Genomic DNA, 16,278 nt, shown 5'->3' on the forward strand with positions numbered 1-16,278 from the left:
GGGCCGGCCGCGCCGCCCGCCGCCGCGCCGCCGGCTTCCTCCGCACCTTGCTACCCTGCGGTCCGCGCTGCCGGCAGCCTGAAATCTTCTCCGGGGTACAGAGAAAGAGAAAAAAGAGAAAAAACATTTTGGGGGGAATGTTATTTCGTTTCCTGCATTTGGGCGCTGGTAGTTCAATTCAAAATATGGGAGTATTTCAGGGAGCCTGGGAAACACCGGGTGAATATTGTTGGTTGGTGGTGGTGGGTTTTATTTTTTTTTCTTCCTCCCAAACACTCCTTGATTGAGGAACATAAACCTGGAAGCCGGCGCCTATGCATCTAGACCTGTGGAGCTGACTCTTAGAATTTATTCGATGATAAACCTCGGATTATTTAAATGTAAAGAATAGGTATCCAGACTGAGAGGGGGGAATGCAGGTTGGAATGGAAATGCATTTTAGGAGGATCTCTTTAATTTGAATTTGTAAGTGAGAATCCCCTGAACCTGCAGTGTCCCCCATTAATGACCGCAGAACCCCCTGGAGAGGACACAGAGCTGTCGCTGGGAACCTGGGTGTGTGGGCATTTGGGAGGGAGAGGCAGGGGTCTGGCTTCACCCTCTTCTAATTTCTGGGGTGCAGAGGCGAGAATCTGGTTGCTAGACCCTCCACCTTGGCCTCTATCAGGGCTGCCTTTCTTCTGCTGGGGCAAAAACTAGGCCCTAGGGGATCTAGGGCCCCCACACCCGCAATGCTACAAGCGTCACAGGTGGGGGTCCTGCCATCTAGAGGGCTGGGAATGAGGGGGGCATTCAGGAGGGGGGAGGGGGTAGTGAAGCTCTCATTTTGCCCTGATGCAAGTGGCAATCCTGGATACCCGCTGCTACTCCCGACTCACCCCAAAACTACCTCAGAATGGCCCCTGTATGGAGGATTTGGGGTGAATTCTTACTAGAAGAGGGGGCAGAGCTCCTGTGAGAATAGGGAGGTTCTGGAAAGAATCCCCTTCCCAGATGGACCCTTGTGGCTCCTCCGCCTGATTCCCTGCACCCCAAATCTCCCCCCTTCTCATTCTGGGGTTTCCCCAAATAGCGAGAAGGAGAAGAAAAGAAGATGGCGACTGAGAAAAGGGTTGCTGGTGGAGCAGCCATGAAGAAATGCAATAAATTCCTTGTTGTTTTATGAAAATTTACAACTTTGTGATAGAAGTTTATGAGTGGTTGAATCCAGCGATTGGCCGGCGCCGGTCATGTGGCCGGGCGATCGTGAACATGAACTTTTTATCATTTCCCTGGTGGTTATAATGCAGCATTCTTTTGGACACCACACCTAGGTCGGAGCACTGTCGTCCTTCAGGGCTCCAGCCTCTTGATATTTTTATACTTCAGTATCACTCGATAAAGAAAAAGAGAGAGAGGAAGAGAGAGAGAGAGGAAAGAAGAGAGGGAGAGAGAGAGAGAGAGGAGGAGGAGGGGTGGGAATTACACAAAAGAGAGAACCAAAAATAATTTTAATTTCTAAGTTGATTTGCTTGCTGATCTGGGATTTTAGTCATCATGGAAGGTAAATGGACAATCTGCCCAGGACTGCAGCCTGATACCATTTTTCAAAGCCAGAACTTACTCCATTTTCTATGCAAATATCAGAAAAGCGAAACACCCTCTCTCCCAAGTCAGAGAAGGGGAAGCGACGGCTCTCAGGTTGGGACAATATTATCTGGAAGATGAAGAAGAAACAGAACGCTTCCCCCCACCCCTTCCTCCTCACCCCTTTCAATCGGAGGAAAGAAATCCCAAGGTCTACAAAGGTAAGGGAGATTCTACAATTCTTATTCTTTTGCATCGATTTTGTAGGGGGTGGGGCTTGGGTTTGTCTCCCTTTCCTCCCCCCCTCCAAGACGGGGCTGAACCCCACCTCTGGGTGCTTCAGGGAGAGGCTTTTCAGGAAATTCGGTGGCCGAGACAGAAGGGTGGCTGCTTCCTGGAGGGGGAGCCAAGGCAGGGCAGTCGAGAGGAGGTACCGAAAGGGGCCACGGAGGCAAGCTCTCCGTCGCCCCTTTAAGCTGGGAGGCGAGGCTCAAGCGAGGGGGCTGCAAAGGAGAGGATGGGGGTGTCTGGGCTCCGGGGCGCCCTAGAAACCGGTAGCTATGGCCTCTGTGGGTGTGCACCCCCTCCCCTTCCCACCATCCCCCCCTTGTTCCGGCCTCCCCCAGTTGCCCCCGGCGCAGTTCTCTTGCCCGGCTTGGGTATCGGCGGTTTCCCGGCGGCATTGGCACGAGGGGCGGTGGCGCTGAGGGACGTCCTGGTCTCTGGAGGGCCTGGAATGTCCGCAGAGGCCCGCGAGGGCGAGGAGGCAGCAGCTAGAGGGACACAGAAAGAACAATTCACAGAGAAATGCTCATTATCTCCCTTCGGAGACATTTAAAAATTAAAGGGCTGTGGGTGGAGGCACCAAAATCGAGGGAGACCCCCCTCCCCCCAGGAAGCCAGCCTGAGAATGCCCAGGTCTGTCGCCACTCCCACAGGAGGGAGCCTCGCTCTGCAGGGGGACAGTTTTGTGGTTTTGAACGCGGTAGGTTACAGCGTGTTGGTGTCTGTGCAATATTGATTCTATTACTTGCGTTTTATGGGTGTGGGTATGTGGATTTCGGTGGAGGAAATTGCCAGGTGTGTGTCTGAGGTGGAAAACACCTCAAACTTTCCTGAATCCAGCCGTGGTGATTGTGAAGAAGCGATGGAGTGTGCTGTTGTGTTTGAAGCTTGTAAACAAGAACAAAAACAAAAAACAGAGAGGGACAGAGAGAGAAGAAGAAGGTGAAGGAAATCAAAAAGAGAAGCCAGTTAGGGAACCTGATGGTGTCCGGACTGGAGAGCTGCCTGGCGCTGAGCTCAGACAGCTAGTCCTGTCCCACCGGCGCCTGATTTCATTCTCCAGCCAGGCCTCCTGGGGTGGGGAGGGGGGAGAAGAACCGTGGAGAGGGAGACCGAAATTCCTAAAGTAGCTGGTGGGGAGGAAGAAGGGGAGAGCCGGTGAGGACCTAAAAATAGAGTGAGGGAGAGGGCTTCCGGGGAAGCTGCCGCGAGAGATAAGCGGTTTTGGGGCGTGCAGGGCAAGAGAGACTATGATTTAGTTTGGTTTGCACGAATAGGTGATTGCTTTTCTCTTTTTAATGACCAAATGCAGAGCGTTCGGCCTGGGGCCTCTGGTTGCCCAGGGATCGCCAGGGATGGGGGTGAGTAGGAGGATATTGGCTCTCTTGATCCTCAGCTGGGAAGAGAGGGATACAGGCCACTTGTGGCTCAGGAAGGGGGCCCTTGGAGGCACAGGTAGATGCCCTGGAAACAGGCCCGGACTGGGTGCCTGCGGGAACCCTCAGCTGCACAGAGAGAGAACTTCTCGGCCAGTACCCTCGGCACTCGGGGCCTATTCGCAGAGGAAAAAAATTCCCTAAACCCATCCAGACTGAAGGTCTTTTTCTCCTGTAGACTTGGTGAGGTATAAATCATCCCTTAGACAGTTTGCTCTGACCCAAATTATGCGGTTTGCTGCCATCTACCGTCCGTTCGGAGACATGCGGCTTCGGCGCCGCAAGCCTGGGGACACTGCCTGAACCGTGCGCGACGCCCGGAGCCCCTGCTGCTCAGGTTCGGCGGGTTTCGGGGGACTCCGGGCCCAGATTGTCACTTTTGGCTGGATCTTGGTACCCGTCATTCCGCGTGCGGATTAGAGAACAAGTGTCCCCTCCTCCCGGCCCGTCCCATTCCAGCTCTGAACCCAGCGGCTGGCTGGGCAAGCGGCTTTTTCTAGGACATATTTAAAAAAGGACTAATACTGCATCCCGCGGGCAGGGGGCCCTGAACCAGAGGGTTGGGGGATCAGAGTCCCAAGTCCTCACCCTCCTACCCTTCCAAGGCTGGCGAGGGGATACTCCGGGCTGCTGGGGAGATGCGAGGCCAAGGCTGTTCAAGGTTTATTTGGTTTTCCTTTCGGCCAAAGGAGGGGGCCAGCAGGGGAGGCGCCGGTCCCTGCAGTTCCACTCGGCTGTCAAAAGACAGACCCGGTCTGTGTTCTCCGGGTTGGCTCGTGGGTCTTGCCAGTTGCTTGGCCGGTGAGTCCAGTGGTGAAGGAAGTGAGCCGAATTTTCTGGAAACTGTTGGTGTCTGCAAGTGAGTGTGGGTCCCCTCCCCCATTCTCGATCGTTTCAAGCGAAATCGACACAAATACGCGTTGGGGGAAAAATGGGGAGCGGGAGCAGGGATCAATCATTAAGGAACCAAACCATTGTGATTTCCGTTCCTGCCGGACCCCTCACACCCGCTTAACCCGACCACTCTCCCAGAAGGGGGTGGCGAGAGCAGGGGTACGGGCCTCTGCTGCCGAGTTTGAATATTGGCCCCTGTCTCATGGGTTACTGATTAGCTCGGGCTTTCAAGCCGCAGGAAGAAGCTCTGGTCTCTCCTTTCAAGGTGCTGTGGCCCCAGTTCCTGGGCGGGGGTCCAGGAAATTGCCACCCGCACCAGGCAGGCCGAGGTGTTACTAGGGTCTGGCCCAGAACTGAAGGAGCTGCCGAGGGCAAGGGGACCCAGCGGCTGCGGCGCCTCAGGAGTCGAGACTGCAGGAGAGCTGCCCTTTAAGCATTTCAGCAGAAAGAGTGACTATGGGCGGCCAGAAGGCCCGGCCCAGTGCGGAGGCCCCAAGGGAGTGTGCCCAGCAAGTCTTGGGCCCCTCTTTCTTGTGGGCAATCCGAAGGACGGGCAGGGAGTGAAGGCGACTGGTACAGGGGGTTGAAACACTTTGGGGCTCTTGGGGTGCCCCTGGACCTGGGTGCCGTGAACAGGGAGAGTGAGCAGAGCGTCAAGGCCCATCCCACCCCCCAAGATCAGAGACTGTGCCGTTCATTTGCATAATGGAAATGAGGTCTTTGTACCGCGCTTTGGACGGTCTAATTTTAAGGCAACATCCCTAGTAAACAGCTCCCAAAGGTTGGGAACTCCCTCTGGGAACATTACGTTTCCCAAATTCAGAGAATCACAGCGTCTAGGGGAAGAATTGAGTGGAGATATTTTAATTCGCTCCATCCCAGCCCGAGTTGGGAGTGGGCTGGGGGAAGGTGCCCACAACCCAGTGAGCTGGAAGTGGTGGGGGGGGGGAGCTTTGTAGCTATGAGGAAATGGGAAACCTGGACAGTGTCTCAGTCCTCCTCCCTTCCATGCACATACAGGCAAAAACCCCTCTCTGAGGTTACCGGTACAGGAGAATTTTACTCATGAGCTGAGCACAACTTGGACATTTCCCTGGGAAATGAAAATGCGTGCGCGTCCAGGGGAGCTCGGATTCACAGCACAGAATATTACAATTATAAATTCTGCCTGTGGGGTTTCTGCACAGTCCTTCTGTTGTGTCCTCAAGGCTTGGTACACATTGATATCCATCTCTATATACACACTTCCTCTGTGGGATAGACACCCTAGACTGGCAGACGGCTGTGCCTGCTGGGTATTTACATATTCCCCCTTGGAGACAGACAGACGGCGGTGGACTGAACCACAGACAGATTCGTAGAGATCTGGCTCCAGAGACCAGGCGGCCTCTGGCCGGGCCCTGCTCGTCTGCTCTTTTTCCCAAACAAACGGATCAGACGAATAAACGCTCATAAATACCTCTGGGCTTAGATAAGAGCGATGAGGCGCTATTTCCTTTCATGCCGGACTCCAGGCGCCCAGGCCCTGCTTCTGGGGCTCCATCTCACGACAGGCAACCTGCAGAGGTGAGGTTAATTTGGGGCTGTGACTCTAAGGATAAGGCGATTAAGTCTCCCTCTTTTACAGCATCCTACTTGGTCCTGACTCTACAGCAAAGCCCATACTGTCCATTTCTAAGAAGGGGACATTGTGGCCAGGGAGGAGGCAGGACAGATATGGCACAAGGCCCAGCCTCGGTGGCAAGGAGGAGAGAGGTGTATACAGGCACTGTCCTGACCTTGCTCCCTCACCCCCAAATGTCCTCCTCTCTAGGAGTGGGCCCAATCACAGCTAGATTGGGGCACTTGTGATTCTTCATCATTAGAAGACTTGAGTTTATTTTCTCAAATCTTGATTACCCCTCCTCCTGCCCCTGAGTTGGGCTAGGAAGTGGTTGGTGGGACATCCAGGGATCACCATGTGGCCATGAAGGTGTCCTGAGTTCAGGGGTCCTTGTAGGCCACTGAGCAACCAACCAATTTCCCACCCTGGGCCACCAAGCTCAGCCCTTTCCCTAGTATCCTAACCACTTTCCTTGGAATCCTGGGCCATCTTTAGTGGGCAAGCCTGGTCCATGAAAAGGAGCCCAAAGCACAAGACAGGAGAGAGGCAGCCCGGCCCCTTCCTCATCAGATTTTGTCACATCCTGCTCATTCCTGAACCCAGGTCTGAACATTATCAACCTTTACTGCCTGGCTTCCATGAGCGTAGTTAGAATGTTGAAAACATATTGTGATTCAGTCTTCCAGCCTGGCTACAAGGCTCATTTTCCTTAGATTAGGGGGAGGGAGATGAACAGAGATGAGCACCCTACCTCACACCCAAGCCTGTGCAGCAGCAAAGCTGGTGATACAAATATGAGATGTGGGAGGGACTGGAGAGACGCCGAGAGACTGACAGAAGGGCGGTGAGCATCTGGAGAAGGGAATCAGCCTGATAGTTGTAAGCTGCCTGCTGAGTCCCCCGGAAGACCCGAACACCTCTCCCTTCTTACAAAACTAAGCCCAAACCAAGTCTTGGGAAATACTTCATTTTAAAAAGAACTGCCAGCTTCTGAGAGACCTGAAAAAGGAGCAAGGGGCCCCTCTCTTCCCGGCTGTCTCTGATTGCCACAAATATTAGGAGGTTTTGAGGACCCAGAATTGGAGGAGGAGCAATTTCTTCCCTGTACCCTGACATGCTGAGATATCTTTCCTTCTCAAGAATCTGTAGCCCAGGATATTCTAATGATTTTGGGGGGGTAGAGGGTGGGTGTGGAGTGACGGCTGCAGGCAGGGTAGGGATCAGAGGAAGCTAGGCAGGGGATGCCCCCTCCTCTTCCTCTACCTATCCCCCAAGGGAGGAGAAGGCTAGTCCCTTTCCCCGCAATGCCCCTTCTCATGCCAAGAGCAAGCAGGACATGCTGGAACCAGGCAGAACGTGTAGGGCAGCCACTGTAACCTTCCAAGAAGCTAGCTCCTAGCCTAGCCTAGCTTAACCTAGCCACAGAGCCGGAGGGAGAAGCTTGGGCTCAGACCCTCCTCCCGTTTCCCAGCCTTCTGGGCCCTCTGGGCCGCAGGCTCTGGCCTGCCCTTCAGACCATAAGAATTGTGAAGACGTGAGAATAATAAACCCAGGCTTGGAGGAGACAGACTAGACCTGGGAAGCAGGAAAAAACAGTTTTCACCTGGGAACGAGAGTGTTTCTTCTTCTTCGCCTCTCTTTCTGAAAACAATGCTAAATAGTGAACTCTTCTTTTTTTTCTACCCACACAAAACCCTAGAAACAAACCTTTTCCTTTAGTTCTCTCCTCACCAAACGGAGATTCATTTCGGGGACATTTACCCACCCTTCCCTTGAGGGTACGGGGCTCAAGCGACGCAGGGGTTAACTTTTCAGAAAACACAATTAACTTTTTCCTATCCTGCGTGGGGAGGGGAGGGATATATTTATTTAATCACTGGGGGATGGGGTGGTCTCAATCCAAATGCTCCCTCCTCCCTCAAAGGCACAGACGCCTCTTTCGCAGATCCTACGTAGGTGGAACAGGACGCGTTGTGTTGTCGGGGAGAGAGAGAGAGAGAGAGAGAAAGGAGAAGGAGAAGAAGGAGGAAAAAAAAAAGGTTGATAGGTTTGTGCGCGGGTCCCTCGCGCGGGCTGCGCTCCTCCTGGGTGCTATTTGACAATTCCTGCCTCTGCCATTGGTCAGTGTTGGATCAGATGGTTGTATTTCCTTCTGGCCCTCACTGGCACCTCGCCATCCCCCCTCAGCTAAAACCCAATCTCAGATATACTACTAATAGGCGCGGCGCTCGGACTATAAAACACAACAAATCATAAACCCGGCGGAGCAGCAGCGGCCGAGCGCGCCTCCCCTCCCAATGAGTTCCTATTTCGTGAACTCCACCTTCCCCGTCACTCTGGCCAGCGGGCAGGAGTCCTTCCTGGGCCAGCTACCGCTCTACTCGTCGGGCTATGCGGACCCGCTGAGGCACTACCCCGCGCCCTACGGCCCCGGGCCCGGCCAGGACAAGGGCTTTGCCGCTTCCTCCTATTACCCGCCCGCTGGCGGCGGCTACGGCCGAGCGGCGCCCTGCGACTACGGGCCGGCGCCGGCCTTCTACCGCGAGAAGGAGTCGGCCTGCGCGCTCTCGGGCGCCGAAGAGCCGCCCCGGTTCCACCCCGAGCCGCGGAAGTCAGACTGTGCGCAGGACAAGAGCGTGTTCGGCGAGGCGGAGGAGCAGAAGTGCTCCACCCCGGTCTACCCGTGGATGCAGCGGATGAATTCGTGCAACAGTGAGTGAGCCCTCCCGCGGCCGCCCCGACCCCCTTGGGCCCCCACCCCCGGGGACAGAAGTAGCGCACACCCCCCCCGCCACTCCCCCGGGGTGCTGGGTGGGCATCTCAGTTAGGAGCTAAGGGGGGACAGGGCGCCCGCCCCGGATCTCCCGCTCTGTCTCCTCGCCCTCAGGAGTTAGAAAGTTTGCAAAGTCCCAGCTGCACTGGGAGCCAGGGGGAGCGAGTGGGCTCTCCGGGAGCGCCACGCCAGAACCGGATTCCGGGGCAGGGGAGGGGGCAGGGGCCGCAGCCACTGGCGTGGCTTTCCCCGCCTCGCGCCCCCAGCCCTGGTCGGATCCCCCACCCGAAGACGGTTCCATTAAAAACGGAGTGCGTCATAGGAAAGGGGGCGGCGTGACGCTGCCGAGGGAGAGGTGAATCTGTCCCGGACTGTGTTTCCCTAGGGGTCCGGGGCTGGGGAAGGAGGAGGCACCAGGAAGGGGGTGGTAGTCAGAGGAGGGAGGGAGAATAAGGGGGAGAAAGGGAGAGGGAGCAGGCGGAGGGGGAGACAGGGAGAAGTGGGCGCCTGGGTCTCAGGTTGGATTATTTGTCGGCCGAAGTCCCAAATTGATGTCCATTAGCGGGACACGAAAGTGAGGAGCCGTTAATGCCGACTATGGATCGATCCACGTCATTACGGATTAAGGGCTGGAATCTATCACAGGGTGGTGGGGGAGCCAGAGAGATGGAAGGAAAAGATGAGGCTAGGAAGAGACACACCTGGCCAGTGGTTCCCCAGCCCCTCCCCCTAGGCTCAGGTGGGATTTTGAGCCCTCCTCCCATCCCCCACCTAGAGTCTACACCAGAGGCACAGGCCTGGGAGACCCGGAGGGAATCTGGAGGGGGCGCTGGAGGAGTGAGAAGGGGGTGGGGGGAGCAGGGAACTCGTAGAGCGGAGGGCATCCCGGGACAAGCTAGAGCCCACGTCTGAAGGTCGGGTGGGGGAGGGGGTTCTGGCCCCGGTGACCCCAGGCCTCAGCACCTTCTCTCTGCGTAACAGGTTCCTCCTTTGGGCCCAGCGGCCGGCGCGGCCGCCAGACCTACACGCGCTACCAGACGCTGGAGCTGGAGAAAGAGTTTCACTACAATCGCTACCTGACGCGGCGGCGGCGCATCGAGATCGCGCACGCCCTGTGCCTGACCGAGCGGCAGATCAAGATCTGGTTCCAGAACCGGCGCATGAAGTGGAAAAAGGAGAGCAAACTGCTCAGCGCGTCTCAGCTCAGTGCCGAGGAGGAGGAAGAAAAACCAGCCGAGTGAAGGCATTGGAAAGGGAGGGGGGACGCGAAGGGAGCGGCCTGTGGGGAGCCGAGGGCCTCGTAGAGCCCCGAGAAGGCTCTGCGGGCGGGGGACCCGGGGGACCTGCTGTCTAGCGCTCGGCACGTGCGGGGGGCCCAGCGCTCTCCTGGACGCCCCCACCCGCAGAGCTCTCACCGGGTGCTGGGAGGCCCTGCCGCCTGAGCCCACCCAGCACCCTGAGCGCCCCCTCCATCCCTGCGGGACCCGCTTCAGCCCCGTCAGGCTCCCCTGTGAGAACTGAGGACCGGACTCACTTGATGTTTCCTGGAAGCAGAGCAAAATGCTCTTGTCCGTGTCGCGTCTCATTTCGTCCATGTCCCCGGTGCACGGTTCAATGGTAGATTCGCAGTCCCCTCAGCGGGGGCCTCGAAGACTCCCTGACCCCAGACCTCTCTCCCATCCCCTCCCTAAAGCCACTGGAAGGAGCACATACTACCTAGAAAGAAGTAAGAAGAGGAGCCTCAGAAGAAAACAAAGTTCTATTTTATTAATTTTCTATGTGTTGTGTTTGTAGTCTTGTCTTAGCTCTGGACGTGAAATACTTCGGTAATAATATTAATATTATTAATAATGATGATAATAATAATAAAGACGTTAAAACTCGCCGCTCGGTCACCTCTGCTCCTCCCCTGCCACTCCCCCACCCCCAAGGCCACCCCACTGTCCCGGTGCCGGAAACTCCGCAGCAAAGGCTGGAGCCCTGGTCGGCCCCAGCGGGCCCGACACGACTCGGAAGTTACAGTTGAGATAAAGGCTGGGGCGGTCCCGCCCAGGCTCCCGCGCCGCGCGCCTCGCCAGTGCGGAGGCTCCGAACGGCCTCTCCTGGTGCACACTTGGGGGATGGAGAAGGGCCGTCTCCCTCTGATCCTCTAGCTTTTCCTCGTTGGTCCGTGGCTCGAGGGACACGACCGAGGCCCCGAGCCCGGAGCCCCTGCAGAGATAGCCAGGAGGGTCTGGCGTCTCGACAGCGCCTTTCTGTCCTCACGCTCGCGAGGCCGTAGCCTTTGGCCTGCCCGCATGGCCTGCTCTCCGCCGGCCTTGGCCCTGGGCTCCAGGCCCGGGGCTCTGGAGACCAAAATCGGGGCCACTGGGTATCTTTCCGCGCGCAGCTGAACGCTCCAGGCGCCTCTTCCTGCCTCTAGCAGGAGCTCATCGACAAGTAGAGGAACTCGAAGCCGACGCCGGTGGGCGCGGGGTGAAGGGCACGACTTTCCCCTGCTCCTTGGAGACTTGAGGGCAGGAGGCCAGGTGATGGGGCAATTTTGGTCTCATCCTCCAACCAAAAAACGACCCATCCTCTCCCCACCCCCACCCTCACCCAGGCGGCAAGCTGCGGACACTGTTTTCCTTTCTTCCTCCTCCTTCTTCCTTTTTTATTTTTAAAGAAAATAGCTGCCCGGCAGAAGGAGCCCAGCTGCGGCAGTCTCTCGCCGCCCAGCATGCTCAGCAAGGAGCCGCTGGTCCTCGGAACCCCTTTCCAGGGAAGATGTGGGCCGCCAAGCACATTCTGAAACTACCCAGATGCCAACAAGGGGCCTTCAGTGGGGCTTCCCAATGCAATAGCGGGGCATATGGTGACGAGGAGAAAGGGTCTTGCCTTGATCTCAAACTCTCAGAACCACAAACCCCGGCCACCTACTCTGCCGCTGCCACCATTTCCCCCTAAACTAGGTCGCTTAGCCCCAGCCCTGTTTGTCCTCTGGGGTCCCTGTCCTGCTTTGCCATTTTCCGGGCCTGGGCTAAAGATGGGGAGGAAGTCAGGAGGAGGATTCCAAACTTCTAAAGGGCGGAGAAGTGAAAGCTTCTCCGTGGAACCCTCGGCCCAGCCCTGCCAGCTCCGCCTGGACGCTATGCATGGGCCACAGCAGTTCCGGCAGGAAGCAGGCCGGTCTGAGCTCACAGGGAAACGACATTGCAATAATTGTTTTTCACACACATCTCCCATCCCTTCCCCCCCACCCATTTCCGTCCCCAACTCGGAGACTTGCTAAGCCCACATGAAGGAAAAGCAACTCAGTTTTTGATCATCTCATCCAGAGTGAAAATAGTAATAATGATGACAAGCAGGACACCAATAGTCTAACCCCACTTCCAAGAAAGTTGGTAAAGTCTCAACTGGGTCCCTCCTCTAAAAGACTCAACTCTGCGGGTGAGCCTGGCAAGGGTTTCTTTTCTCGCCCGGCGGTTGCACGGAACCAGCAGGGAGGCAGCCGTCGCCGCCATGGCAGTCTGCGACCCGCGCTCCCGCCGATCGCCGGGAGGTGGCGCGCTCTGCTCAGAGGCCGCCGCCAACCTTCTCCCTGTTTCTCCCCCTTCTTCTTTTTCTCCCCCTCTCTCGGAGGCTCGCATTGAATCGGCCCTAACGATTCTCGGATCGTCATTATTTGTAACCATAGAGCATGAATTACCTCTTGAGGTCATCAGCGAGAATTTACGACTGGTCAACAAAAGCACGTGATTCCCTAACGCCCCCCCATCCCCCTTCCAACCCCCCCCCATATTTGGCCGCATACATAGCAAAACGAAGTACAGTGCATCGCTATAATTCATTAATACATCATAAATCGTGAAGCACAGGGTTATAACGACCACGATCCACAAATCAAGCCCTCCAAAATCACCCAAATGAGCTCGTACTTTGTAAACTCCTTCTCGGGGCGTTATCCAAATGGCCCGGACTATCAGTTGCTAAATTATGGCAGTGGCAGCTCTCTGAGCGGCTCTTACAGGGATCCCGCTGCCATGCACACCGGCTCTTACGGCTACAATTACAATGGGATGGACCTCAGCGTCAACCGCTCCTCGGCCTCCTCCAGCCACTTTGGGGCGGTGGGCGAGAGCTCGCGCGCCTTCCCCGCGCCCGCCCAGGAGCCCCGCTTCAGGCAGGCGGCATCGAGCTGCTCCCTGTCCTCGCCCGACTCCCTGCCCTGCACCAACGGCGACAGCCACAGCGCCAAGCCCTCTGCTTCGTCCCCCTCCGACCAGGCGACCCCAGCCAGCTCCAGCGCCAATTTCACCGAAATAGACGAGGCCAGCGCATCCTCGGAGCCTGAGGAAGCGGCGAGCCAGCTAAGCAGCCCGAGCCTAGCTCGGGCACAGCCAGAGCCCATGGCCACCTCCACAGCCGCGCCCGAGGGGCAGACTCCGCAGATATTCCCCTGGATGAGGAAGCTTCACATCAGCCATGGTAATTCTCGCTTTCGCTCCCTTTTTTTGTCTTCCCGGCTTTCCTTCTCTGCGTTTGGGGAGGTGGGGGGAGGCGAGGAGAGCTTGGCTTTTCCTCAAATATAGATTTATTATTATTATTTTTAACCAGAGGGAGAGAAGTCTCTAAGAGGGTCCTCACAGCTCCGGGGGATAGAGCCAAAGAAGGTCTAGGTCTTTAGCTGGGGAGGAGTATTTTTAATCATTTGTCGCCAGATTCCGCTAAGGTTTTATTCGCCCCGCTAGCTGTACTCGCTATAGGATGAAGGATGGGGTTTTTATGTAACGTGGGGAAGGGTCCTGCTGACCCCCGAAATTTTGAGGCTGCTGCTAGCAAAGGAGGGGCGAGCAGTAAAACGAGCTTTCCCGGGCAAAAGTGCAGCCGCTCTCCTCCCTCCCGGGGCGAGCGGCCGCCTGAGCCCAGCGAAGGGTGAGGCACAGGGAGGGAGCAAGAGACAAAGCCGGGCGCATTCACTGCCGGCAGAAGTGGGGGCTGCAGGAGAAGGGGGTGCAGAAGCGAGCTCGGATGCGGGGCGTCTGGAGTGGGGAGGACTGGAGCTGCGGTGAGCTGGGTGCCACGGACGCCTGGGTCCTGCTCCACGCCCCTCTCCCATCCAGCCCCCCCCCCCTTAACCGGAATAACATTGTCTCCCGGCTCTACTCTGTCTGCTCCAGATATGACCGGGCCAGACGGGAAAAGGGCCCGGACCGCGTACACCCGCTACCAGACCCTAGAGCTGGAGAAGGAGTTCCACTTCAATCGCTACCTGACGCGGCGGCGGCGCATCGAGATCGCCCACGCGCTCTGCCTGTCCGAGCGCCAGATCAAGATCTGGTTCCAGAACCGGCGCATGAAGTGGAAGAAAGACAACAAACTGAAAAGTATGAGCCTGGCTACAGCCGGCAGCGCCTTCCAGCCCTGAGCCCGCCGGGAGGAGCCCTGGGTGGCCCAAGAGCCCTTGCCGCCCCCCGCCCCGGCCCCTCCGAACCTCCCTGCGCTGCCACTGCCCGCTGGGGACCGGTTCCCACGAGCTTGCCTCGCCCCGGCCTTGTGTTACAATTTTTCGTTCGGTCTTAGGTCTCCCTGTGGCTCCCTCTCTCCAGGACTGGTTAATCTTGTTATTATTGTTAATAATAATGATAATTATTATTTCCCCTCCATGCTCCCCACTCCCCGCCACTCACCCCAAATCCGCCAGTGTTTCTGAATGTTCGTGTCTGTGGTTGCACTCCTTCCCCCAGGAAAGAAAGAAACTCGCATGTTTAATGTGAACTTTCCCCTCCCCATCTGTGTTCTTCTAACTTATTTATAAAAGGATGATCGCTGTATTTTGAGTTTCAGCTGGAAACTTCTCTAAGGGGCAGCAATTGAGGTGGGGTAGTGTCGCAGCGCGCCGAGGCCCAGCTGAGCTGGCCTCCGCGATGGAGTCCATGACTGTCTCTTTCCACCCTCCTCCTCCTCCCTCCCTACTCCCCAGGCCCAAGTCCCCCAGCGGCTTGGTCCTAGGGTGGGAAGGGGGCAGGGAGGACCAAAGAGGGTGGTATGGAGAAGAGGGAAGGTAAACCATGAGAGTAGGGTTCCTGCCGCCTAGGTAGGCCCCACAAGGCCTGGCCTGGGAGTGTACGGAAACAAAAATAATCCTCAGTGTAAAATGTCTTGTGTATTTCTCTGTGAGTCCGTGGGTCTGGAGTAGAGGGCCCAAAGCTTGTAAATATGGGGAGAGTCTGGGTCAGACCCATCCCCTCCCCTCTCCCCCCCATTTCGCTTCTAAGACCATTTGTAGTGAGCGAGTGGATGCTGTGCTATGTGTGAAATCTGTCTTTGCCTTTGCCGGGCCTGTCTCAGTGATTCGCTTTTGGTATTTGTTTGTAGCTTTCCTTGAAGTCAAATAAATGTTTCCCCTACTCCACTGCCCTTCCACTGGTCTTTTCTCTGGGGGCCTGCCTCTCCCATCACTGGGCACACCCTAGACCATTCTTGACAGATCTGGGGTGTAGGGAAGGGAAAACAGGATGCCCAGCAGCCTCTCCCTGCCACCTACATTCCTGGCTTGGTCAGTGGTGCTTGGGCCAGGGGACAGGCTTTCGGGTCTGGGGGACTGGGAGGCCCAGAAATCCCACATGGGGCTGGGGTAAGGGAAAGGCCTAGCTGGACTCCACCCTGGCCTTCCACCAGCCAGCCAGAAAAGCCTCTAGAAATCTCTTCAGGAAAAGCAGTTTAGGCCTAAATCTTGGCAGGAGGCTCCTGGCCTTTTGGGAGTGATTTGGGCCTCCCCAGACACCCCTGGCCCCTGGCCCAAATCCCAATTCACTTCTGCCACCCACTAAGACCAAAAAAAAAAAAAAAAAAATTAGCTCAGTTTCAAAGGTTCCCTCTCAACCTCAGTCTTCTCTATACTTACCAAGGGCCCCCTCTCTCCAGAGGCCCAACTGACCTTCCTTCTTGATTAAGAGTTGGGGTCCCTCCTAAAAGATCCCTGGTTCCCCTGCCAGCCCCAGTGGCCCAGGGTTAGGGCCCAGTCCTCCTCCATCCAAGTCCGCCTCCACCCTGAGTACAAGAGTCAAGTCTGGACACTTACCCGGTCAATCCCTTCCAGCTTGGCCCAACTTCTTACAGGACTTGGGGGGAGGGGGAGCTGGTGAGGAGGCCGCCAAGGGTCGTAGAGGCTCTACTGGGCCCTCCTTCCCCCTCACCCCTTGACTTTGTCCCCCTTTGTCCATAGCAAACTATCCCAAAAGTCGCTATGACATTTAGATGTCAAATGGATAGGGGTTTTATCTCGAAGTTAGATCGTAAAAATCGCCGAGAAGTCAGACAGATACCCCTCACTGGCTCGAGAAAGTCACGTGAGGTCCATAAAGTTAGTTTTATGGTTTTGGGGAGTTGACACCGCGCGGTATATTTCACATTCTCCAGAATGTTAAGTGACACTTTAACTGCTCGCTGTGGTGGGGAAGGGGGCAGAGGTAGGTGAGCGCTCTCCCAGCCCCAGAAGGCAGTGGCGGCAGCCCAGGCCCCGGCGCTCCCGCGGTAAGTGGCTTCCAGCTTTCGCTTTCTCCCCTCGCAATTTTGGGGGCTTGGAACTGGGGAAGGAACTCTTGCCTCGGGCAGCAGGGCTGTAAGATAATACAGTGTGGGGGGCGTGGAATTCGGTCTGTATTTTTTGCACCAAGTTCTGACAGGCTGGGTGTCTGAAGTGGGGGCACTGGGTTCCATGAGGCCTCAGCGGTTGGGGT

General features: G+C 56.5%; 2 protein-coding genes across 3 annotated transcripts; both read left to right on the forward strand.

The window, feature by feature from the left end:
• The first annotated feature begins 1,475 nt into the window (after positions 1–1,475).
• Positions 1,476–10,440, forward strand: HOXB6 (homeobox B6). 2 transcript variants are annotated; one of them, XM_029929222.1, is made up of 3 exons: positions 1,476–1,787; positions 7,972–8,496; positions 9,539–10,440. In XM_029929222.1, exons 2-3 carry the CDS (start codon positions 8,082–8,084, stop codon positions 9,796–9,798), a joined length of 675 nt encoding a protein of 224 aa, XP_029785082.1. In that variant the 5' UTR covers positions 1,476–1,787; positions 7,972–8,081; the 3' UTR covers positions 9,799–10,440. The 2 variants fall into 2 exon arrangements, with proteins under 2 accessions (XP_029785082.1, XP_029785081.1); XM_029929221.1 differs by lacking the exon at positions 1,476–1,787 and having other exon boundaries at positions 7,257–8,496.
• Positions 10,441–12,391: 1,951 nt separating this feature from the next.
• HOXB5 (homeobox B5) lies at positions 12,392–14,956 on the forward strand. The gene is made up of 2 exons (XM_029929217.1): positions 12,392–13,024; positions 13,717–14,956. Exons 1-2 carry the CDS (start codon positions 12,463–12,465, stop codon positions 13,962–13,964), a joined length of 810 nt encoding a protein of 269 aa, XP_029785077.1. The 5' UTR covers positions 12,392–12,462; the 3' UTR covers positions 13,965–14,956.
• The last annotated feature ends 1,322 nt before the right edge of the window (positions 14,957–16,278 follow it).

This window comes from Suricata suricatta, chromosome 17 (assembly GCF_006229205.1).
Source record: "Suricata suricatta isolate VVHF042 chromosome 17, meerkat_22Aug2017_6uvM2_HiC, whole genome shotgun sequence".
Classification (NCBI taxonomy): Eukaryota; Metazoa; Chordata; class Mammalia; order Carnivora; family Herpestidae; genus Suricata; species Suricata suricatta.